The 26,666-nt window shown below is 38.3% G+C and overlaps 1 protein-coding gene across 1 annotated transcript in view; it reads left to right on the forward strand.

Moving 5' to 3' along the window:
* The window catches only part of LOC126194652 (muscle-specific protein 300 kDa), a 607,158-nt gene that overhangs the window by 401,908 nt on the left and 178,584 nt on the right, over positions 1–26,666 (forward strand). The window contains exons 90-95 of the mRNA XM_049932837.1: positions 129–475; positions 3,822–4,161; positions 9,529–9,711; positions 9,813–10,103; positions 10,440–10,562; positions 10,651–10,802. Of these exons, the coding sequence (XP_049788794.1) occupies positions 129–475; positions 3,822–4,161; positions 9,529–9,711; positions 9,813–10,103; positions 10,440–10,562; positions 10,651–10,802 (1,436 nt within the window). The remainder of the gene's footprint in view (positions 1–128; positions 476–3,821; positions 4,162–9,528; positions 9,712–9,812; positions 10,104–10,439; positions 10,563–10,650; positions 10,803–26,666) is intronic.

Here is a 26,666-nt window from a genome sequence, read left to right on the forward strand (position 1 = left end):
CCATTACTGACTGCCTTGTGTCAGAATGAAACAATACATAGTAACCCACAAAGTTTTGAAACTTTCAGGTTGACCATCCTAAAATGAATGTTTGAGGAGGGGGAGTAAGTTGTTGTGTTTAATTTCAGGTGATAGTCAAGATCCAGGAGTGTGAAGCAATGCTAGCATCAGCTACAGACAAGGGTCAGCAGATTGCTGCTGAGGGGACTGCAGCTGACCGGAATGCAGTGACAGAACAGTTGCAGTCTCTGAAGCAGCAGCTGACAGCCTTAAGACGAGCTGTAGAAAAGCAGCGGGAGGCTCACGAGGCAGCAGCAGCTGAACACCGTAAACTAGCAGCCGAGCTGGAGGAGATTCTTGATTGGTTACACTCTCATGAGGCAGAGGTGCGTTCTCGCCCCCTGCTGGAACGATCTGTTGAGAGTGTGGATGCCCGTATTGCTGAGCACAAGGCCCTTGCTACCGAGGTTAACAAGTATGTACACTTTATGTTACATTATCATTGTAATATAATTGTTAAATTGTGTACCAAAAGCACACAATCAAATAAATTAAATTCTGATGAAGCAGAAGGTCTAAAAAGAAGGGAAGGTTCTGAGGAAATACAAGTAAAGCCCTTACATGAATGGATATAGGCAACAACTCTTGAGTAATATGGGTACAAGTTATTTCACTGTTTGATTTGTAGATTGTAAGTGTAACATTACAGTAGTCGAATATCAACTTCACAGGCGGTTAAGTCACCTCTTTAAATGATTATGCAAGCTCTTTTTTCTGACATGAGAGTGTTGTAGACTGACTTGTTTGAATTACTTTTTAAACTTGGACCTGCCATGTGATAACAAGTGTGGGAAATACTGATAGTACACACAGGGGCCAGAGATACATACATTCAATAAACAAGAAGAAATGGTTATAAAATACAGACTCTTCAGTGATTAAGTAGAAAAGTCACCCAGAACCCCAACCATGGGAGACACAGTAGGACAGAATAAGATATAAATAAAGAAATGTCATCAGAGAGGAAAAGGCTCCACTGTTTTGTCACAAAAATATAAAGCAGGTGCTTTGTTAAATGTTCTCTTTATAATGTTTTTTTTCCTGCATCAACATCTACATGATTAGTCTGAAAACAATCAATTATTGATAAAATTATTCAATTGGATAGATAAAAAAAATCTACTCACCAAGCGGCAGCAGAACACCCACATAAGACTGTTGTGAGTGGCAAGCTTTCGGAGTCAGTGGCTCCTTCTTCAGGCAGAAGGGTTGAAGGGGAAGGAAGAAGGGTGAAGGAAAAGGATTGGAGAGGTCTAGGAAAAGGGGTAGATTTTTGGAAAGTCACCCGGAACCGCAGGTCAGGGGAAACTTTCCATACAGGATGAGAAGGAAAGTTATTGATATACAACATGAATAGCAAGGGTCCCAACACACTTCCCTGGGACACACCCAAAGTTACTTCTACATCTGATGATGACTCTCCATTCAAGATAACATGCTTTGTCCTCCCTATCAAAAAGTCCTCAACCCAGTCACAAATTTCACTTGATACTCCATATGACAGAACTATTGACAATAAGCATAGGTTTGGTACTGATTCAAAAGCATTTTGGAAATCAAGAAACACTACATCTACCTGGTATCTTGATCCAAAGCTTTCAGTACGTCATGTGAGAAAAGTGCAAGTTGGGTTTCAAATAATTAATGTTTTTGGAATCCGTGTTGGTTGGCTTCCAGGAGGTCATTATGTTTGAGCTCAGAATATGTTCTAAGATTCTACAACAAATTGATGTCACAGATATTGGACAGTAGTTTTGCGGATCACTTCTACTACCCTTCTCATAGACGGGTGTGACCTGTGCCTTTTTCTAAGAACTGGGCATGGTTTTTTGTTTGAGGAATCTACGATAGAATATACTTAGAAGAGGCACTAACTCAGGGGCAAATTCAGTATAGGATTCCATTGGGGCCTTGAGCTTTGTTCGTTTTTAATGATTTCAGCTATTTCTCAATGCCAATGACACAACTACTTGATGTGCATTTTCAACTTCTCATGGTGTAATGAACAGTCCATTAAATTTCGGGCATGCAGCCGCTCAAATAAAATTTCCTCCACTGATATTTTGGCCGCGTATCGTCCGGCCATCCACATAGTGAGTCACAAGACTGACAACAAGATGCCAGGCGCAGCCTTATGTGCTCCACCGCGGCAGTACTGCACATACGGGTCACAGATGCTGGGCGGCGACAAAGAAATACGCTTACGCTTGCGCCGCCTGTGGTGAAGGCTTACAGACATTCGATTCACTTATCAATGTATGATCGGTGACAGTGACGACTTCTCTGCAGTTTAATTACCCCAAGAGCTAGATTCCACAATTTGTCCAAATTAAAAACATTATCTCTGTTTATGAAATTATTAGCTAATCTAATCTCTATGACTTCCTTGAAGACAGATTCCCAAAAGGGACAGGTGGATGTTAAAATCTTCAGGTCACTGTAATTCATGGAATGACCTGTATCAATACAATGTTTGGCCACAGCTGACTTGTCTGGCTGTAATAAGCGTGTGTATCTTCGATGCTCCACACATCTCTCATGAATGGTGCATGTTGTTTGACCTATGTACAACTTCTCACAGTTTCCGCAAGGAATCTTATACACACCCGCTTTACGAAGCTGTAAATCGTCCTTCACAGAGCCGAGTAAAGCTGCAATCTTTGTGAGCAGGCTGGAAGATCACCTTAACACAGTGTTTCTCAAGAATATGGCCTATCTTCGAGGAAAGTCCACCCACATAGGGCAAAAACGCACTAGATCTGAAGGAATTACTATTTTCTTCCCCATCACATACCTGCATTTTAGGTTTAGCAATGAATGCTCTCATTCACTAGGGATTGGACACTAACTTTGGTGCCACTAACAGCAGCATTTACATATGACCAGAATTTCTCTGCACTTTGTGAAAAGTCATTTGACAATATTCTGCTACAGTAGTCATTGAAGGCATCATGCATTGCTCTCGTGACAGCCAAAAATGTTTTATTCAGCATCTCTCTGTCTATAGCCCTATGCTTTGTTTCACAACTGTTTCTTTAGAAGTTTCTGTACAGTGGTCATATACCATGGAGGCTCCCTCCCATTATAAACTTTTCTACCGGATACATATCTATCCAGTGCTTACTAAACTATCTTTTGAACTTAAGCCAGAGTTCCTTTATGTGCTCCTGGCCTGTGCTAAAAGTTTCAAGTTACTCAATGAGATATAACACTACTGATTTTTTATCTAGTTTACTGAATGTGTGTCTTTCTGCTTGTTTTAATAGTTGTTTGTATTTTGGTAATCATTGTTGCCACAATCACATCATGGTCACAGATATACCAGTTTTGATGTGGACATCCTCAAAGACATCAGGTCTGTTTGTTTCCAGTAGATCTAATATATTTCCATCATGAGTGGGGTTCTTAACTATGTATGATACATATATGATGAAAATTGAGCTGCAATTATTTGAGAAGGAAACTATTAATGAACAAAGACCCCACAGCAAAACCTATGGCACTGTAAACATATCTATAAGTTTTTAGCAAGCCACTGTGAAGTTCATTTTCCAAATAAGTGTAGCAGTTTTAATTTTGAAGGTAGCTTTATAGATCTTCTGCTGAATCTGACACCAGTAGTTGGTAAACTAGCCACAGTACGTAAATTTGCTTTAGTTTCTGAAATTTTTCTTCTTTCCTACAGAGTTTCTAGTTGAATTTTTTAATTAATTACAACAAACATTGTTATACTGTATTGTTTACATGCGATCTTTATTTAGGTATCTGGATAGAGTGCGAGCTTTGCAGCAGAGCTTACGTCATGATGATGGGATGCCATCTTCACTAGTAGAGCAGCTGTCCGAAGCTAGCTCACTGCTGAATACACTGCCAGCAGAAATAGAAGACCGTGGACGATACCTCGACACAAATAGACAGCTACGAGCAGATTATGCAGCCCTTAGGGGCAAGCTGGAAGCTTGGGTGCGAGATGCTGAAGTCAGGCTTGGGCCTCCAAATCGTGGAATTGATTTTGAAAATGTGGTACGAGATCTCGAGGAACATCGTGCTTTCTTCAGTGGTTCTGGTGAAGCTGCAGTGCGAGAACTAGTTTCCCAAAATGTAAGTAATCTTTCTAGAAGAAAGATCTATACGTAATAGCCCTGAATCTTTTTTAAATGCACTGATATTACAAATCAGTCTTGAGTGATAGAGAAAATAAGCAGATGGTTAAATATAGAAATGTGAAGGATAGCTATAAAACTTAAAAGGTTGGGCAGATCGGCATAATTATGAATGCCAAAAATTTACTGTGAGAGTAAATATTCTGGACCACATGTATTTATGTGTTTATACTTCAGCTGGAAAAATTGCTGTAGCTCAAACTAGCAGAGTCTCTGTGCTATTATGTGTCTATATGCTGCACATCAGTTAGCTACCTGTGTTTGCCTTTCCTCAATTTCATATATTGTTTACATCATGGAATTTCCATTACCATACTATCTCTTCAGAAATTAGTTATTTATGTATATATAAAATTTAAAAAATGCCAACAACAACTGAAAGTGATTATCGTACAATTTAAGATCATTGAGAAATTTTGGAACTAGTCACAACTGCTTTTTATAAGCTTTATTTTTTGACAAGGGATCAACAATAAACAACTACAATTCATATTTACATTGCTCTTTTGTGGGATTTTGAATGTCTTTAATAGTCACAGCATGCATTTTGAAAGCACTTTTGTGTAACAAATTAATCCATACAGAACTGTGTCCTTCCATCCAATATATCAAACTCTATACATTTCTCAATGGATAGTACTTATTTTTCACATTGTCCCATACTGGTACTGCAATATGTGCCACTGCTGCACCATTTGCTTGAGATCTTATGGTACAAAGAAAACATGCATGAAAGATGTGTTTAATATGAACGCAATTTCCCTGTGACGTTTTGATTGCAAATACATACACACAGAAAGCATTTGTTAATGGCTGCATTAATATCAAATCAGTGAGCATAAAAGGCCCCCATTCTACATTACGTATCTATCTTATCCATGAATAACATCCAGCGAAAAGGAACATCTTTAACTTCTATTTAAATTAATAATATGCTTTTGGCAGCCTAGTCTAATATATATTCTAGTATGTGTTTATGTAACAAGCGATCACACAGCAGTCATTAAAACACTAGATATAATAAAGTCAAGTTTAATGAAAGAATAATACATAATATATTTTTAAGGATATCTGGAGTCAAATACTAACAACTTGAAACACCAATATTAATTGGAAGCTGTTGACAGACATAAATTAGAAAACAGACATTGAGTTCCGGGCTTAGAAACTTTTTTATTCTAAGCATCATTATTTGTGGGGAAACAAATCCAAAGTAACAGTGAACTATAAGCCAATTCTCAAATTCTTTATTACTGATAATTTAGAGACCAGATTATATGCATTTGCATGTTGGATACTTGGCTCCTTTTTGCTGATTATTGCATATTTTAACTAAAAGCTAGTGATGATGCATATTTTAAAAATTTTGACAGGTGGCCTCTAGCGTAATCTAGTTTTGATGTCTCGTAGATCGACCACAAGCTAGAACTGATTGCAATCGCTAACCGAGAGGCCACTGCCTAGCGAATTAATTACAGAAGAGAAACAGGAAGAGGCAGGCAGAGTCAATGCTCCTGCACCCTTGCCCCTATTTAATGCCCTCCGCTGTCAAACCGTACGCGTTGGTAACAATTGAATTAAACTACATGAGCTTTTAGTCGCATGTCCATTGCTTCAGTTTAGCTTTCTATTTACTTGTACACAGTTGAACGTGTTTACGACTTGTAGTGTGAAATGTTTTGTGCGCCATGCCACCCAAAAAAAAAAAAAAAAGAAAGAAACATAATTTCTTGGATAGCTGACCATCCTGGAACATTTACGTATGACGGAATCATTTTATATTGTTGAGTTTGTGAGAAAAATGTTTCGTGCTAAAAAAAGCTTCAAATATACCAGCATGTCAAGACAAGTCTTCATATCACAGGAATGCAGAAGAAAGGACCATGACAACAAGTTCTGACAACAGCAAGTTGCAGAAGCAGGGATTTGTCAAAAGGTAACCAAAAAAGTCAGTTTAACGCGGATCTACGTGAAGCATTCATTGCAAGAAATATTCCTCTTCACAAATTTACAAACCCTATCCTCAAAGTCTTCCTGTACAAATATTGCTTAAATCAAAATACGCCAGATGAATCAACATTGCATAAAAATTACATACCGACAATTTACATAAACGTTCTGGAAGAAATACGAAATGAACTCAAGGACAGCATTATCTGGATTTCAGTTTTTAAAACTACAGACACTTGGGGCTGTTACAGTGCAAATTTAATTGTTGGTGCTTTAAAAGAAGAACCTTATCCTTCCTATCTAGCGGCCTGCAAAGAACTCGAAAAAGTAACTCTTCTATGATCACCAGATTTGTGAATGAGGTTATTAGAAAAATATTTGCAGAATCTTCTGCAGATGAAAGGGTGTTTGTGTTTATTTCAGATGCTGCTCCCTATATGATCAAAGCAGGAAAAGTCCTCTGAGTATTGTCTCCCAATTTGATTCATGTGACGTGCTTTGCTCATGGAGTATGTCACCTTGCTGAAGAAGTACAGTCCACGTTTTTGAATGTAAATAAACTGATTTCATCCACAAAGAAATTGTTTCCAAAGGATCCTGCTTGCATGAGGACCTACAAAGAAAAACTACCAAATGTGTCTTTACCTCCCGAACCAGTGCTAACTCGTTGGGGTACATGAGTTGAAGTTGCGTTGTTTTACAATGATCATTTTGAGGCCATGAGAGGGGTAGAAATGACTTTGACAGTGCAGAGGCTTTGGCAGTTTGCCAGTGCAAGGAAGCTTGTAATGATTCCGGTATTAAAAAAGACATTGCTGTGATTAGCACTCGTTTTTCCCATATACCTGCAAGTATTAAAAAGCTTGAAACTCAAGGTTTGGCACTGAATGAATGTTCAGTTAATGAATAAAATTGTTCTAGTGAACTCCTCATTACTGGGGGTATTCCCAAGAAAACTTAAAGAGAAGTTTGAAATCATTTTAAACAATAACCCAGACTTTGAACCCTTGTGCCAAATTGATAGTTTATTAATGGGACAGAAAGAATAAGTGGCAACATAGCACCCAAATTCAAATACTGCCCAGTTACCTCAGTTGATGTAGAACTGTCCTTTTCTGCTTATAAAAGTGTTTTGAGTGATTGAAGATACAATCTTACTACCAAACATTTGGAACAGTACCTGGTCGTTAATGCTGTTCAAAAAAAATTCATGATTGTATGTTGTTTTTTAAATAAAATATTACTTTGCGTGTGATATCTCGTGAAGTTGGTCCCCATCGATTGTTTCGCTGCGACTCACTTGCATTGCATCTGCTTCATACCGACAACAATAGCAAAGAAGGAACAATTCTTGGATCACTGTATCTCTCTCCATTTTGCAAATTTTTAGAAATAATCCCGGAAAGGCCCCCTTCCTTACCTCTACCAGAAAGTATTCAGAAAGTAATATCAGTGTTCTAAATGTACAAATTTTTTGTGTGGCCGGCACTCGTCCTCATAATTCATATGCACAGGTTCGACTTTGAGATATAATGCACGCAGTATATACCATTTTTTATTATTATTTGATGTTGCATATTTCGATACTTTTCAAGTGGTTTAAAGCATTTTTCATGCATATTTTAAGGTTTTTATTATGCATATAATATGGTCTCTACTGATAATTAATAGCCAGTAAACAGTAGACTAAAGATAAAAAATCTGGAGAAACTCTGGTAGAACAAAAAACCTAAGTAAAATAGAATGTGGAAAGGCTGTCTCTCTCTCTCTCTCTCTGTGTGTGTGTGTGTGTGTGTGTGTGTGTGTGTGTGTGTGTGTGTGTGTGTGTGTGTGTGTGTGTGTGTGTGTGTGAGAGAGAGAGAGAGAGAGAGAGAGAGAGAGAGAGAGAGAGAGAGAGAGAGGGGGGGGGGAGAAATGGTGTGGGGGTAATATAAATTAATTAGGTTTGATTAGCTGCCAAGAGCCAAGCACAGGGGGTGACCGAAAATATGTAAATACTAAAAACACAGCACATTAACATAATTAAAACAATGTAGGAAACCGGTTGCCAGTTTCCAGCCATATCAGAATGGATCAGTACAGTTCCTGTTCAGTTTTCAAGGGAAACTTATACCATTCCACCTGCAAAATAGTGGCAAGTTCAGATAATAATGATGGAATTAGAATTATATTAATACCTTCAGCTGCTAACAGGTGTTGATATATATCAATCAGGACAGGTGAAAATGTGTGCCCTGACCGTATAAGTAAATAATGATGGCGGTGGGTAATGATCACGCACCTTTCTCTCCAAAGCACACCATGAGGACTCAATTACATTGAGATCTTGGGACTGTGGTGGTCAGGAGAGATGTGACAGTTCATCCTAGAGCTCACAAAATTAGTTCTGGACAATGTGAGCTGCATGGACAGGGGCCGTGTTGTCTTGGACCACAGCATCACCATTGGGAGAATAGATAAGAGAGTATATGGCTGCCAAGATCACCAGTGAAGCCCCATGATGTTTCACTTTCAGGATGTGAACTCAACCAGACTTTGGAAGCAGTGAAAAACAAGATTAATCCAACCAAAATACTTTCTTCCAGTGCTCCATCATCAAGGTTTCTTTGGTTTGCCACCATATTTTCCTGCTAAGGGCATTTGCATCACTAATGAGTAATTTTGGTATTCCAGCTTATGGAACTCCCTGTGTTGTTTTGGTACGCACAGGGTTTATGGCCACGTCATTCAGTTCTTCAGTCTGATGTCATCCTCTTATTTTTTTGTCACAATCCTCTTCAATGACCATCTGTCATGATCACTCAACAAATGTCCTTGGTCCATGTTGTGACTTAGCAGATGATGTTTTACCACATTCTCTGTACGCAGTATGAATCTTTGATATATTGGCACCTCTTGAAACTTCAAAAACCAGCTCCCTTGGTTATGGAAGTATCCACCATATGAGCACCAACAATTTTCCCATTCAGACTCATTTAGCTCCAACATAATGCACTCATAACTACACAGAACACTGTTCTGATCATAACTGACACTTGCAACGTATTGATGGCATTTCACAGGTGCCGTTCATTGCCAAATACAACAGCACAACCTGCAAGCTTGGCTAGCATCTGCATTTACATTCAAGCATGCATTTGTTGTGGTGTTTCCGTATTTTGCTCGAACTCCTCTCTTGTCAGCCAGTGTTTGTGAATGTGTCTTTTAGCTATTTCCCATTTATTTGCACAGCAAAAGTTTCCAGTTGTAATTTTGAGCTGTTTTACAGACAGTTTATATAGATATGATAATTGGATTTCTTCAAAACACATGAAAAGTTTAAGAAATTTAAAAATGATATTTTTTGATCAAACAGCTTCAGCAGGCTGCTGATCGTATCTGGCCGTCACTTACTGGTTCAGAGCAGGAGGAAATAGGAAGAGAGCAGCAGCAGCACCTACAACTCCTAAAGAACACCTTAAATTCAGCCCGATCTCGTAGTGCAAGACTGGAACAAGGTGTGGAAGTCTGGAGGGACTACTGCACTGCCCTCGACAAGGTATTTTTGAAACTTTTAAACACAGTTTGTATCATTCATTGCATCTTAAAATCCAGATATGCTGACTTTTGTCAAACTCTATTTAAATTTTGTTAACTTAGGTTCGAGCTGCACTTTCAAGGGCTGAGTTCTCTGATGAACCTGTTACTACACTAGCTGGCCTTCAGTTCAACATACAGAAGTTGGAACATGCTCTCTCTGATGCAAGGACTCAGCAATCAGAAATTGACCTTCTCAATGAACGAGCAGCAGAAATTGAGCAGCAAGCAGACAATGCAAGTAAAGAACGCATAGAGAAGGAAGTTGCAGAGTTCAATTCAAAATGGTCTGCACTCATTGCTGGTCTTGAGAACAGGCAGGACACACTCATCAAACTTGGTCAGCATTGGGAGGTAAGAGCTCAGTTTTGGACCTGCTACTGAAAAATATATTCATAACTGCAGTGTATTATGTTCATTTACTATTTCACCTACATTTAGTTCCAAAAGCATGAAAAATATATTCACAATACCTAATAACCCAAGCACAATTGTCAGTCTTTACTTTTTCTTTTATAATTGTTTACATACACAAGTCTGTGAGTCATTACCTATCCAAAATAAATGTTTTGTTATCATTTAATATTGATTGTGAGAACTTGCATATTATTTCCATTCCAGACAATTACTCTTTTGTGTCCTGCGGTTTGTTCTGTATATGTTTTCATACAAAATACATTTTATCTACAGGAATTTGAAGCTAAATGGCAGGCGTTTGAGTCTTTAGTCAATGCCAATGAAGAAAAGGCTCGACACATTGATACAACTGTCAGGTCTAAATCTCAGATAGTTGACACTAAACAAATAATTGAAGTAAGTTTATTAATTATTGAATGTATATACATTTGTAATTTTGTATGCATAATGATGTAAGATTCTACAAAAGTAATTTTTATTTTAGGATTTACTGAGAGAAGTGGAAGGACAGAAAAGTTTGCATGGAGAAGTTCTTTTCCTATCAGGAACTGTACTAACATATTTAAATGCATTTTCTGAAGCATCAGTCTCTGCTCTTAAAACTAAGCTTGTCAAGATGACTGATGGGTACAAAAGGTGAGTCCATGTTTTTTTATTTTGTTATTTGCCATGTGTTATAACAATGTTTGCTCAGAATCAGTGATAGGAAAGATGCAGGATATAGCATTGGTTCTGATAAAATAACAAAGAGTTCTATTTTCCCCTTGCTGGAACATGAAGGTTGTGGCTCACCAACAAACTCTAGAATAATTAAATGTGTAAAACACGAAACTGTCAGTGTATTCTTAGGAACAAGGGTTAAATGCAGAAATATGTTGAGGCAAACAACAAGTTCATGTATAATATAATTATGACAATATGATGATAAAAATCATGAATTGATGGAGAGATGTTTTCTCTGAATTATTTTCCTTTAATTTTCAAACAGATTTGACTGTCTTGAGTGATTGCACATGAGACTCTGTACCTTTCTTGTCTTTTTGCACCTCAATGATGAGGTGAAATGAATTGTTCTGTAGATAATAGTCATTCAGGTTACCCAATCAAAGACATTAAAAAGAAAACACCTATTATTTTCAGAAAATTGCAAATGCTATTACATTAAAAGATCTTGATGTCAGGAAGGTTAGCAGTCAGATGACCCCACACAGTCTGTTTGGTGAATAGAAGAACCAGCTCTGTTAGCACCAGCTCGACAGGTTAAATTTCTACACCTCAAAATTTCCAGTATCAGAAGTATTGATGTAACATGAGTGTACCAATTTGACCTATAGATGAAGTGAGAAATATGTGTTTGCATCTTCAATGACAAGTGTTTCTGACACAAGGGTCGAGGGTGAAGAATATGCCAAAAAAATGCGGTACAGTGTGTTATATGTGAAAAATCCACAACAGTCATAGCTGAAGAAAGTAGGTCAGTTTGTAGATTAGTGTAGTGGAGTTTATTCATTCATTCAGACATTATATTCCAAAAATCTCATCAAGAGAGCAGCCTTCTGGAAAACAGAACAGTTCAAACATACATTGTCATAAGCAGCCACTGCAGTTTAGTTCTGTATAGTATACTAACAGCCATTTGCCACTAATGCTAATTTTTTGTTATGGGAATTAATTATGAATTTTTTCTATGCGTTAACCATGTACCCTATATAGGTACATATGTATTATAGCATATTACATATATAATCATAGAAAACACTACAGTAACTTCTACTCTCTTATCTCGGGACATTAAAAGGAAGGCATACAATGTGAAAAGGAGGGGAGGAATGAAGATCCTGTCAACAGTGAGGTGGGGAAGGAAATCGACTGTGCCTTTTCAGAGGAAACAGCATGGCATTTGCCTTAAGCAATTAACGGAAATGACAGAAAATCTAAATCTGAATGACTGGTCTGAGATTTGAACCATTGTCCTCTCAAATGTGAGTTCAGTGTGCTGACCACTGCACCATCTCACTCAGTCTGGTGAAAAAGTCCTGTATACTGCACTGTCAAAGACAGGAATGAAAATACTTGTCGACTTCAGGGCCAAGTGTACTCACTGATTCTGTAAAACCAGCATCGTTTTGGATGTTGCAGCAAAATGTTCTAAAGTGTTCAAGGCATGTAACACTTCCTGGCATGTAGGCAGAATGATATTGCCCTCTTCACTTTCTCCTGATGGCATTTCTTGCATTTCAGACACAATGGTTTGTACATCAGATTCCACTGGAGCACATGCACTGACATCATTATATGTGTTACCAAACTCCTCGAAACTAATTCCAGGGTTCAAAATGTGTTGTAGAATATTCCATTCCTCAGATGAAGTGGTATCACTGTCAACAACTAACTTATCAACAGGATTATCATCTATAGACTTTGCTAAAACAATTATGTAACTGTTGTGAAGACACGGATTTACAGGATGCAACAATAGCTTTTATTGGGTGATTCACACTTCGAGCTGGCAGTTCCCATTCCTTTCCAGCAATGTGCACTGCTGTTGTCACAAGTCATTTTCAATAAGACACAATAATGCCTTGATACAAAGGCTGAAGATGACTTGTATTAGGTGAGAGAGGGGAGTTAACCTTTACATTGCTTACGTTAAGATCATGTATGTTATGAGATGTGCATCTGTCCAGTGTCAGAACAACTTACTTGTTCTGAGCCACCATTTTACTGTTAAAGTGAAGAAACCATTTACAAAATGATGAGCTGTCGATCCAAGCTTTCTTATGGTGAGAGTAGGTTCAAGGTAAAGTATCAACGTTTATGTTCTTAAAACAACATGGTTTCTCTGACTTCCTAATCATCCAAGGATGGTGTTTTCCACTGCTGTCTGAATTACATGCCAGTACAACAGTTAAACAGTGTTTGCTGTGTGCTCCACCAGGGGACTTGTCGCTCTTTATTTCAGTGGTATGATTTGGGAAGAGTTGTAAAAAGGTCCATTTCTGTCCATATTGCAGATATCGCCCAAGGCACATTTTTCTCAATTCGTGCAATTAATTGTTTGCACATTCTGCAGCTTTATTTGCTTTACCACAAATCATTAATGAAGAAACGGAGTGTGTGGTTTGGAACTGGTACAGCCAACCAGCAGAACAACTTAAATCCTGAATGCCTAAATTTTTTTTCAACCTCTGTTTTTGACTGAATTGTAGCTCCACTTAAAGGTACACTGGAAGCAAGCATATGGGTGAACCATTCTATAAATGAAGTTGCAACATCTCCTTACTTAGCACTTTTTGTAAATATTGTGAGTAATATAGATTAGGCAAGTCCATGCTTTCCGCAGCTGTGCTTTTCTTCTACACAATGTGGTCTACTTCCTCTAGGATTTTTAGTTTTATTTGCAGTTCTGCGCTTATCTGCTTTCTCTTAGCCATGATTCTCCTCTCCCTGCTTGCAGCTTAATCTTACTTGTACTAACTCACTTTCAAAGAATAAAAAAACATACCTGAACACAGAATTACATTTGTTGAGTGAAGCTCATTGTTCATGTTGTTGGCATCACAAACATTGTTATTATTGCTGTTACTCATGCAGCTCTAACAGAAAAACAAGAAGAAAAACTGTAAGTTTGGGTAAGATTAAAAAAAGTAATGTGACGAGCTAAAGACTTCATAATTTGTGCTGAGCGAACTTTCTGTTAACTGATAAAACTTGGCAGTAAACAATTCAAACATACTGATAAATTATAGAAGTAACAGCTAACTAGGTATTCTATAAAATTATGAGACAGAATTTCTGACCAATAGATACTTTCAGGGGGGAAAATATGTAGTATGCTGATGGAAACCTGTGAAAGTACCCAACATTGTCCTTGCTTTTGGCATTATTAGTTCCTTCCATTCTTCTGTATATTATTCTTGTCAACAACTTTGATGCATGACCTGTTAAGCTGATTGTGTGACAATTCTCGGACTTGTTGGCTCTTTTATCTTCGGAATAGTGATTATGATATTTTTCTGAACATCTGATGGTATATTGTCAGTCTAATGGATTCTACACGCCAACTTGAATGGCCATTTTGTTGCCACTTCCCCCCCCCCCCCCAGTGATTTTAGAAATTCTGATGGAATGTTGTCTATCCCTCAATACTGGATCCCTTCTCTCTTCCATGTTGACTCCTGTTTCTTGTTCTATCACATGATCAGACAAATACTCTCCCTTGTAGAGGCCTTCCCACTCCCTCCACTGCTTTTAAGAGTGGAACTTCTGTTGCACTCTCATTATTGCAGTATCTATAGTCTCAGAGATCTTCAAGCATATCTTTTCATTTCCTTAGTACTTCCTTATCCCACTTCTTTGAGCATTGATTCTTCCTCATTTGTTTCTTAAACTGCGGCCTACTTTTCCTCATTACTAAATTGTGATCTCAGGCTATGTCTGCTCTTAGGTATGCCTTATAATCCAATACCTGATTTCAGAATCTCTGCCTGACCGTGATGTGATTTAACTGGAATCTTCTTGTATCTCTTGGCCTTTTCCCAGTATACCATCTCCTCTTGTAATTCTTGGACAGAGTATTCATTATTACTTGCTGAAATTTACTGCAGGCTTCAATCAATCTTTCTCCTCTCTCATTCATACACTCAACTCCATATTCTCCCATAACACTTTCTTCCCCCACATCAGTATTCCAATCTCCCATGACTATTAGATTTTCATCTCCTTTACATACTAAATTACCCTTTCAGTATCTTCATCTTCTGCTTGCAACATAGGTATCTGTAGCTGAACTACTGTAATTGGTGTTGGTTTGCTGTCGATTCTGATGAGAACAACCCTATCACTGATCTGTTCCCAGTAACCCATTCTCTGCCCTCCATTCCTATTCATAATGAATACTACTCCTGTTATACTATTTTTGGCTGCTGTTGATATTACCCTGTACTCATTTGACCAGAAACCCTTCTCTTCTTTCCATTTTGCAATTGAACATTTGTTAGATTATGATCAGTTTGGCTTTAATAAAGGTAAAGGTACCAAAGAGGCAATTCTGACATTGCAGTTGATAATGGAAGCAAGACTGGAGAAAAATTAGGACATGTTCATAGGATTTGTCGACCTAGAAAAAGTGTTTGACAATGTTAAATGGTGCAAGATGTTCAAAATACTGAGAAAAATTGGGGTAAGCTATAGCTAAAGATGAGTAATATACAATATGTACGAAGGTTGCCCCGAAAATAATGCACTGCATTTTTTTTTCTCAGCCAATAACAATGCTACATATGCAAAACGTTACATATGTATTATATGAAGTCTCCTGAGTGAGCACACCATGTTTCTGTCACCTATGACAGATAGTGTAACTGCAGGACAGTTTCAAAATGGCGTAAGTAAGTGATGTACATTACAAGCAACGTGGCATCATTGAATTTCTCACTGCAGAGAAACAAACTGTGGGGAATATTCAAAAATGCTTGTGCAAAGTCTATGGAGCATCTACTGTGAACAGAAGTACAGTTAGTCACTGGGCATGGAGGGTGAGGTCATCAGAAAGCGATTCAGCAGAGCGCCACGATTTACTGCAGTCGGGGAGATGATCCATGGCTGTCACATCCTACAGCCCTGACCTAGCCCCCTCAGACTTCCATGTCTGGGCCATTAAAGGATGCCATTCATGGAAGACATTTTGAGGACTATGAGGAGGTGATTCACACAGTGAAGCACTGGCTCTACTACCAGGACAAGGATTGGTACCGACAGGACATACATGCCCTTGTTTCGCATTGGAGGAAGGCCATAGAATGGGATGGAGATTACGTGGAAAAATAGGGTGTGTAGATAAAACACCATTCTTATACGTGTGTAATTCTCATTATGGTCAATAAAGAATTGTTGGAGAAAAAAAATGTGGTGCGTTACTTTCTGGCCAACCCTTGTACAAGAACCAAGAGGGAGCAGCAGGACTGGAAAACAAGGAATGAAGTGCTCGGATTAAAAAGGGTGTAAGATAGGGATGTAATCAAATCGGGGATCACAAAGTAGATGGAGTTAAGGAATTCTGCTACCTAGGCAGCAGAAAACGCATGATGGATTGATTAAGAAAGGCATAAAAAGCAATCTATTACTGGCAAAGAGTGCACTCCTGGTCAAGAGAAGACTACTAGTATCAAACATAGACCTTAATTTGAGGAAGAAATTTCTGAGACTGTATGTTTGGAGCACAGTATTTTATGTTAGTGAAACAAGGACTGGGGGAAAACCAGAACAGAAGACAATTAAAGCATTTGAGATATGTTGTTACAAAAGAATGTTGAAAATTTGATGGACTGGTAGGATAAGAAACGAGGAGATTCTCCATAGAATTGCCGAGAAAAGGAATTTATGGAAAACAATAACAAGAAGAAGGGAGAGGATGGAAAGACACACATTATGACATCAGGGAGTGACTTCCCAGGAGCTAGATGGAGGTATAGAGGATAAAAACCGAGGAGAAAGAAAGAGATTGGAATACATACATGACTGAGTACATAGGGTGCAGGTGCTACACAGGGATGAAAAGGTTGGCACAGGATAGGAACTCATGGCAGGCTACATTGAACCAGTCTGGAGATTGACAAGTTCTTTCCTTGGATCGGGGGAGGGAGGGGGGGGGGGGTTGACAGGTTTGGGAAGATAAAAAGGGAATGACAGGTCATTCAGAACACAGGATGAAAGGGAGTCACATTGTGAAGGCAAGATGGTGTTTGGTACTTTTGTAGATGTGTATCAGCAATCTTAAAGGCAGATACTGCTAGTAATTCTGTTTCATAATTTTGTACATTTCTTAGCTTAATTTTACTTTTGATATAATTAGTTACTCTGTTATTTTAGTTTCTGTTTGGGAGTCTGCCAGCAACTTGTTAAAAACTTTGTGGGTGTATTTGGACCCTTTATCAGTTTCTTTTTATCATCCGCAAACGTAAGTTTTTAAATAGTACTTTGGTAAATCGTTTATGTAGATCAATATTATGAAAAGGAAAGTTGCTATTCACCATATTGCGGAGATGCTGAGTCACAGTTAGGCACAACAAAAAGACTGTCACAAATAAAGCTTTCAGCCATTAAAATCTTAGTCAACAATAGACCACACACACACACACACGCACACGCACATGCGTGCGCGAACATAACTCAACTGCAGTCTCAAGCAACTGGAACCACACTGCAAGCAGCAGCACCAGTGCATGATGGGATTGGTGACTGGATGGGGGTAACGAGGAGGCTGGGGCAGGGAGGGGGAGGGATAGTATGGTGCGGGTGGTGGACAGTGAAGTACTGCAGGTTAGACGGTGGGCAGGGAGAGGTGGTGAGGGGAGGGGGAGTAGTGGGAAAGGAGGGAAGTAAAAAGACAGGGTTCGATGGTGGAATGACAGTGTGTTAGTGCTGGAATGGGAACAGGGAAGGGGCTGGAGGGGTGAGGAAAGTGACTAACGAAGGTTATATAAATAAAGAAGAGAAGTGGATGAGTACCGGAACTTGCAGGACTGTTTCCCACTCTGAATTTTGAGGCTACAAAAAAACAACAAAATCTGGTATCAGGAAACATGAAAATATGATACATTTCACCACTGATAAAAGACATATTACAATGACCAGAATAAGGCTTGCTGGGTTAGCATTGCTGTCAGTCATATAGAACATTCTCAAGCACGAGACAAGTGAAAACTGCTACCAAGTGAAGATTTTGGAAGCCAGGTGGACTAGACCGCTAGGCGGTGCTGGGTATGTGGTACATGCTGCTATGTGTTTCTGTTTACGATCAGTTTTGATCGTTACAGCATATAAAATGATTTCATCAGTCAGTACAGGAATTAATTACAATGTTTTACAAAAGATATGTTGTTGTGGTCTTCAGTCCTGAGACTGGTTTGATGCAGCTCTCCATGCTACTCTATCCTGTGCAAGCTTCTTCATCTCCCAGTACCTACTGCAACCTACATCCTTCTGAATCTGCTTAGTGTATTCATCTCTTGGTCTCCCCCTACGATTTTTACCCTCCACGCTGCCCTCCAATACTAAATTGGTGATCCCTTGATGCCTCAGAACATGTCCTACCAACCGATCCCTTCTTCTGGTCAAGTTGTACCACAAACTCCTCTTCTCCCCAATCCTATTCAGTACCTCCTCATTAGTTATGTGATCTACCCATCTAATCTTCAGCATTCTTCTGTAGCACCACATTTCGAAAGCTTCTATTCTCTTCTTGTCCAAAGTATTTACCGTCCATGTTTCACTTCCATACATGGCTACACTCCATACAAATACTTTCAGAAATGACTTCCTGACATTTAAATCTATACTCGATGTTAACAAATTTCTCTTCTTCAGAAACGCTTTCCTTGCCATTGCCAGTCTACATTTTATATCCTCTCTACTTCGACCATCATCAGTTATTTTGCTCCCCAAATAGCAAAACTCCTTTACTACTTTAAGTGTCTCATTTCCTAATCTAATACCCTCAGCATCACCCGATTTAATTTGACTACATTCCATTATCCTCGTTTTGCTTTTGTTGATGTTCATCTTATATCCTCCCTTCAAGACACCATCCATTCCGTTCAACTGCTCTTCCAAGTCCTTTGCTGTCTCTGACAGAATTACAATGTCATCGGCGAACCTCAAAGTTTTTATTTCTTCTCCATGGATTTTAATACCTACTCCGAATTTTTCTTTTGTTTCCTTTACTGCTTGCTCAATATACAGATTGAATAACATCGGGGAGAGGCTACAACCCTGTCTTACTCCCTTCCCAACCACTGCTTCCCTTTCATGTCCCTCGACTCTTATAACTGCCATCTGGTTTCTGTACAAATTGTAAATAGCCTTTCGCTCCGTTTTTTACCCCTGCCACCTTTAGAATTTGAAAGAGAGTATTCCAGTCAACATTGTCAAAAGCTTTCTCTAAGTCTACAAATGCTAGAAACGTAGGTTTGCCTTTCCTTAATCTTCCTTCTAAGATAAGTCGTAAGGTCAGTATTGCCTCACGTGTTCCAGTATTTCTACGGAATCCAAACTGATCTTCCCCGAGGTCGGCTTCTACTAGTTTTTCCATTCGTCTGTAAAGAATTCGTGTTAGTATTTTGCAGCTGTGGCTTATTAAACTGATTGTTCGGTAATTCTCACATCTGTCAACACCTGCTTTCTTTGGGATTGGAATTATTATATTCTTCTTGAAGTCTGTGGGTATTTCGCCTGTTTCATACATCTTGCTCATCAAATGGTAGAGTTTTGTCAGGACTGGCTCTCCCAAGGCCGTCAGTAGTTCCAATGGAATGTTGTCTACTCCGGGGGCCTTGTTTCGACTCAGGTCTTTTAGTGCTCTGTCAAACTCTTCACGCAGTATCGTATCTCCCATTTCATCTTCATCTACATCCTCTTCCATTTCCATAATATTGTCCTCAAGTACATCGCCCTTGTATAGACCCTCTATATACTCCTTCCACCTTTCTGCTTTCCCTTCTTTGCTTAGAACTGGGTTTCCATCTGAGCTCTTGATGTTCATACAAGTGGTTCTCTTATCTCCAAAGGTCTCTTTAATTTTCCTGTAGGCAGTATCTATCTTACCCCTAGTGAGATAAGCCTCTACATCCTTACATTTGTGCTCTAGCCATCCCTGCTTAGCCATTTTGCACTTTCTGTCGATCTCATTTTTGAGACGTTTGTATTCCTTTTTGCCTGCTTCATTTACTGCATTTTTATATTTTCTCCTTTCATCAATTAAATTCAATATTTCTTCTGTTACCCAAGGATTTCTACTAGCCCTCGTCTTTTTACCTACTTGATCCTCTGCTGCCTTCACTACTACATCCCTCAAAACTACCCATTCTTCTTCTACTGTATTTCTTTCCCCCATTCCTGTCAATTGTTCCCTTATGCTCTCCCTGAAACCCTCTACAACCTCTGGTTTAGTCAGTTTATCCAGGTCCCATCTCCTTAAATTCCCACCTTTTTGCAGTTTCTTCAGTTTTAATCTACAGGTCATAACCAATAGATTGTGGTCAGAGGCCACATCTGCCCCTGGAAATGTCTTACAATTTAGAACCTGGTTCCTAAATCTCTGTCTTACCATAATATAATCTATCTGATACCTTTTAGTATCTCCAGGGTTCTTCCATGTATACAACCTTCTTTCATGATTCTTAAACCAAGTGTTAGCTATGATTAATTTGTGCTCTGTGCAAAATTCTACCAGGCGGCTTCCTCTTTCATTTCTTAGCCCCAATCCATATTCACCTACTACGTTTCCTTCTCTTCCTTTTCCTACACTCGAATTCCAGTCACCCATGACTATTAAATTTTCGTCTCCCTTCACTATCTGAATAATTTCTTTTATTTCATCATACATTTCTTCAATTTCTTCGTCATCTGCAGAGCTAGTTGGCATATAAACTTGTACTACTGTAGTAGGCGTGGGCTTCGTATCTATCTTGGCCACAATAATGCGTTCACTATGCTGTTTGTAGTAGCTTACCCGCGTCCCTATTTTCCTATTCATTATTAAGCCTACTCCTGCATTACCCCTATTTGACTTTGTGTTTATAACCCTGTAGTCACCTGACCAGAAGTCTTGTTCCTCCTGCCACCGAACTTCACTAATTCCCACTATATCTAACTTTAACCTATCCATTTCCCTTTTCAAATTTTCTAACCTACCTGCCCGATTAAGGGATCTGACATTCCACGCTCCGATCCGTAGAACGCCAGTTTTCTTTCTCCTGATAACGACATCCTCTTGAGTAGTCCCCGCCCGGAGATCCGAATGGGGGACTATTTTACCTCCGGAATATTTTACCCAAGAGGACGCCATCATCATTTAATCATACAGTAAAGCTGCATGCCCTCGGGAAAAATTACGGCCGTAGTTTCCCCTTGCTTTCAGCCGTTCGCAGTACCAGCACAGCAAGGCCGTTTTGGTTATTGTTACAAGGCCAGATCAGTCAATCATCCAGACTGTTGCCCCTGCAACTACTGAAAAGGCTGCTGCCCCTCTTCAGGAACCACACGTTTGTCTGGCCTCTCAACAGATACCCCTCCGTTGTGGTTGTACCTACGGTACGGCTATCTGTATCGCTGAGGCACGCAAGCCTCCCCACCAACGGCAAGGTCCATGGTTCATGGGGGGGGGACAAAAGATATTACTGTACAAAACAGTATGTTACAGTTTTTTTTTTTTTTTTTTTTTTTTTTTTTTACTGTACAAAACAGTATGTTACAGTTTTTTTGTCTAATACATTGGAAGAAACCTCTGATTGGTGCTGGGGCCAACTGTTTGTTAACAAACAAATCTTTTGTTTCATTTACAACTTACATCACTTAAATTACTAACCATCAGTAAAAGTTCATAAATATTTATTAAAAGTTAAAATTATATAGATTACCAGAGATTGTAAGGGAATTGATGAAAGTTGGCACACTTAAGATACCGTACATACGATCTTCTGTAGTTGTATGACCATAGAATTGTTTTCTGTGAATAACAAACATTGTAGATCACCATGTTCCAATTAAGGGAAGGGGGGAAGGGTCAAGGGGTACGCAATATTAATCTTAACATATTAAAAAATCCTGTAATACTGTGACTACAAACATGTATAAAATGACAACTTAAATAAAATAACGTGAAAGCCTTGAGAAACAGCTATAGTAGCACTGTTGTCAGCAGTTTTCAACTTGTGCCATGCAGCATGAGGCGCTGAGCAGCTGCATATGAATACTCTGTCGACACACTTAAGATAACGTATATAAGGTCTTCTATGGTTGTATGACCATAAAACTGTTTTTCTGTGAGTAATAAGCATTGTAGAATGCCATGATACAAGTTAAAGAAGGGGTAGACAATATTAATCTTGGTATATTAAAAATCCTATAAAACAGTTTATAATACTGTGACTATAAATGTTTATAAAATGACAACTTTAAGTAAAATAATGCAAAAGCGTTGTGCAACAGCTATCGTAGTGCTGTTGTCAACAGTTTGCAACTTGTGCCATGCAGCGTGAAGTGCTGAGCAATTGCTATATTTTTTGTTGTTACAATAAGACTCTGCCTATGCAAGGGAGATGCTTTTAACACAGTAACACTCAAATTTCTCTTGCAGAATGTTATGATTTACACACTTGGTGGCCGTGAAAAAGTAGCAGAAAATGCAAGCAAGGCAATTTTTCGTGTTTAGTTCTACCAGAACTCAGTTTAAGAGATCAAATATTGCTTTCTGTGTAGAGCTTCCTCTATGGAAGCCAAATTGAGTAGTTATTACAAGATTATTGTCACCAAAATTATTCAGTATTCAGTGATAAACTACCTTTCTAAAAATTTTGAAGAACACATGGAGAGTGATGAATTTATAATTAAGAGAGCACATGCTAATCTTTAATTCTTTATAAATGGATATCAGCACTGCGTATTTCAGTCAAGAAATACACCATGACTCATCAAACCATTACAAGGGAGCGGCCGCACTACTAAGTCACCACAAGATTTCAACATTGTAAAATTGCAGACCAATTTGGTTATTCAATAACTAGAATAATTATGAGGATTTTATTAAGTAAATATAACAATACCAAAAACTGGATTTAAAATTTATTTTAATTGACATTTAATGTCCGTAATGAAGGATATGGAAAACTTGTGTTCAACATTGCGAACACAGGAGAAACTTACTGATACTTTTTCTGAGTATGGTATATCTTGAAGCAAAGTACCACACAAAAGCCCATGTTGCAATCTTCACATCAAGTTCTTGTTTTTTCAACATTTTTTCCCACTCAGAATTTCTTTTGTAACAGCATACAGCTGCCGGCCAACTGAATGTTGTTAAAATCTCCTCCATTGTTGGGATTCTGCAGCTGTTGTCATAATTTAAGAAATAATTTTGACATGACAGCAGGTCCATTTTCAAGCGACCTCCGTTAGTTGAAAATAACATTTGCTATACAACAAGTGAAGACATATAATACACTTGATGCCAATTTCAGTGTAAGTGAGACTTGAGAATGTGTAAAATGCAACTCCTGATGTTCCAGAGCAAGAGAAAAAGATTTGATGGGAAAATAGCAACTTCTGACGTAAAAATAGCCTAGAAATTATATCTGACACAATAACAGCGTTCCCCATGTATCTGTACGGAATGAGCTGAATGCACATGTGTAAATTATGAGTGTGTGAAAGTTTTTTCCTTTTCTTACCTGATGGCTCATTCGTGTGAGCAGTTACAGACTGCTGTTTATTATATACATTCAGACCTAAAAATGAATTCTACAGTCTCTTCTGGGCTTCCGATACTTGAAAAGTTTACTGGATACAAAAATTATTTGCTGTGGAAATTTGCAATGAGGGCTTAGTTCAGGATGATCTGTGGGATATAATAGAAAAATCTCCTTCGAATATGATGAAATCAAATAGTTCTTGGAAGAGTATAGACAGATGGATTATACTGTATGTGGACAGAACACATTATTGCCATATCAAGGGACATAGATAAGGCACCAGAAGCCTGGACAGCCCTGGAAAAAGCATTTGAAGATTGGACTAACACATGGAGTTAGCTTGCTGAGAACATTAATCACAACCAAATTAGATAAATGCGTGTCATTAGATGACTACTACAATCAAATCATAATGACCACATTTTAGTTAAATGAAACAAAGTTCCCAGGGAGTGAAGAGTGGATATGAAGTTTCCTCTTGACTGGATTACATCTTCATTATCAAACTATGATTGTGACGCTTGAAGACATTAGCACACATATCACCGGAGATTGTATTACAGTAAAACTACTACAAGATGTCAAACCTGAAGATAGAAATGGAAGTGAAGGATCAGCCTTATATGTTAATAACAAAGGTCCTACAAAACACATTATTAACTGCTGCAAGTAAATCATATTCCTAAATATTGTTCTGGCAAGGGTGAAAAAGGTGGAAGCTCTTGACAGGAATGGAAATGTAACTAGAACACAGCCATAACACAAAAAAGCTGTTCTCGCAGCAGATTCTAAACAGTCCTCTGTAGGAGAGAGGTGGTATTTAGATTCATGTGCCTTGCTTCACATCACCGATGATGGAGGGAAGCTTCATAATGCCAAGCCAGGTAAAAGCTCTGTGGTCAATTTGGGGGTGACAGCTTAGGTGAAAAAACAGTAGAAGAAGAAGCAATTGATGTCATTCATGTCCCAAACTCTGATTTTGCTCTCAGTTAGTAAAATTGTAAGTGAGGGGCATCATATCAGCTTTAACAAAAACAGGTTGATCATGTATAAAATAGGAGGTGAAGTAATTGCCAAAGCATCACGTAAGAATGGTATCTGATGTTTGAATACAGGTGAAATGAAACAATGCTACTACACCAAATGTCATGGATGCTTATGACATCACAAGCTAGGACACATGAATCACAGAAGTATGTTGAATATGGCAAAGGTTTCAAGGGGAGTAAATGAGGATATTTTGGTCAAGGCTCCATATGAGTTCTGTATCATAGGAAAGTGGTCACATCTTTTGTTGGAAACTAGCAAAAAGTATTCTAAAAATGGCTTCGTGGAAATAATTATTTTTCTCATATTTAATGTTGATTTTTCAAGATAAAAGTGTGTCCATTTTTTGAAGAAAAAGCCTAGGACCACACAGACATTTAAAAACTTCAAAGTCATCGTGGGAAAGCAGACAGGAAGAAATGTGAAGAAATTGTAATCTGAAAATGGAAAGTAATATGTCAATAAAAAGAATTCTGACTTCTGAAGGTATCACCCATCACCTTACAGTATGACACAGTCACAGCAAAATGGCGTTGCTGAGAGAGCTAAAAGTGCCATATGAATTTTGGTACAAAAGAAAGCCTTCTTTATCACACTTTAGGAGTTTTGGCTCCATTGCAGTGTTTTGCATTCCAGAACCCCGTTGCAAGAAGTAGGATGAGAAGTCACAGAAATTGACATTCATAGGCCACTGTCAGACAACCAAGGGTTATTGATTCATTAATAGGAAACTGCCATAAACCTGTCAACGGGGATGTAAATTTCATAGTGGATTATAATTTTCCAAGTTCAAATATGGAGGAACCTAAGATTTTAATGTCTTAGGATTGAAACGAAAAGCAGTTTTTTATGACAGCAATACTAATCATAGTGTAGAAGAAATTCAGTCAGTAGACATTGATAATTAACCTTTTTATGGTTTTGACAGTGATTCACCGGAATTCAATGGGGAGTTACACCCCAGAGGTCAAGTAGAAAACCAAAACCAAAGGAACAGCCTAACCATTTTACTTACTACTTGCAAGAAAGACCTTCTAATGAACGCCATTAAGTCAAAATGGCCTTGGAAGGGATAAGTAAGGAAGAATGGAAAAAAGCCAAAAAGAAAAAAATTCTCACCTGTAGTTCGTAATGACACATTCAAAGAGATAGAGCTATCCAGGGAACACAAACCCCTCTAGACTAAATGGCTGTTAAAGATAAAACCTGCGATTGTCAGTATACCAGAAACATTTAACACATGCCTTGTGGTAAAGGGGGTTGTCAGAAAAAGTGTGTTTACATATTTATTTAAAGGGAACCATGGGCTGTAAGCTAGAATTTTCTAGGGATGGCCATAGAGAAATTATGGCAATCGGCAATGCAGACTGTGGAAATAAAATAAATGGCAGATGCTCTGTAACTGGTTCATACAAGTGGTCTAGTAAAATAATAAAAGAAAACTATTGCTTTTTCTACTTGTGAAGCTGAATGTGCATAACTATGACATCAAGTGTTAAAGATTTTCTGTGGCTAAGACAATTTACATCCAAGGCAGAGTCAAGTAGAGTCACTAAAGACTTCAAATATATGGCAGTAACAAAAGAGCCATTCAATTAGTCAAGAATCTATATAGATGTAAAATATTTTATAAGAAGACATGTTCAATCTGGTGTTATTGCCTTGTAAAGAACTGTTATCTAGTAATTCCACAAAACCCTTAAGTAGTGCTAGCCATGAAATGTGGAGGGAACCGTGATCTTGTGAAAAGTTAGGGCGTGACTGTTCATTTGTTGATATTAAGTTAAGGTAACCTAATAATACATATAAATTAATAGCAACACTTTTCTATTTACTCCTTCATTTGTACTGTTACTGTGTGGTTATTGTGCATTATATGTGTAGTACAACTGTGTTTTCATTTGATAAAATGTTAATCTTTCACAACACTTTCACATTAATTATTCTAAAAATGCTCAGCAGAACCAAACAGAAAAACTGGAGTTTTGCAGTTGTTACTTGTGAATAATTCTGTCTCTCCTCAATACTTTTCTGATTATTAGACATGATTTTTTTCCTGGAAATATAAATACTTTTGTTGCAGCTTCTAAGGTTTATGGTTTTTGAGAATGTTGAGATTGATGTTAAAAGTGTGACGATGTCATATTGTCTGAAAGTCTTTTGGCACAGTGGCATGTTGTCTGAAAATAACAGGGCAGATTGCCAG

Source organism: Schistocerca nitens, chromosome 7 (genome assembly GCF_023898315.1).
Source record: "Schistocerca nitens isolate TAMUIC-IGC-003100 chromosome 7, iqSchNite1.1, whole genome shotgun sequence".
NCBI classification, from domain to species: Eukaryota; Metazoa; Arthropoda; class Insecta; order Orthoptera; family Acrididae; genus Schistocerca; species Schistocerca nitens.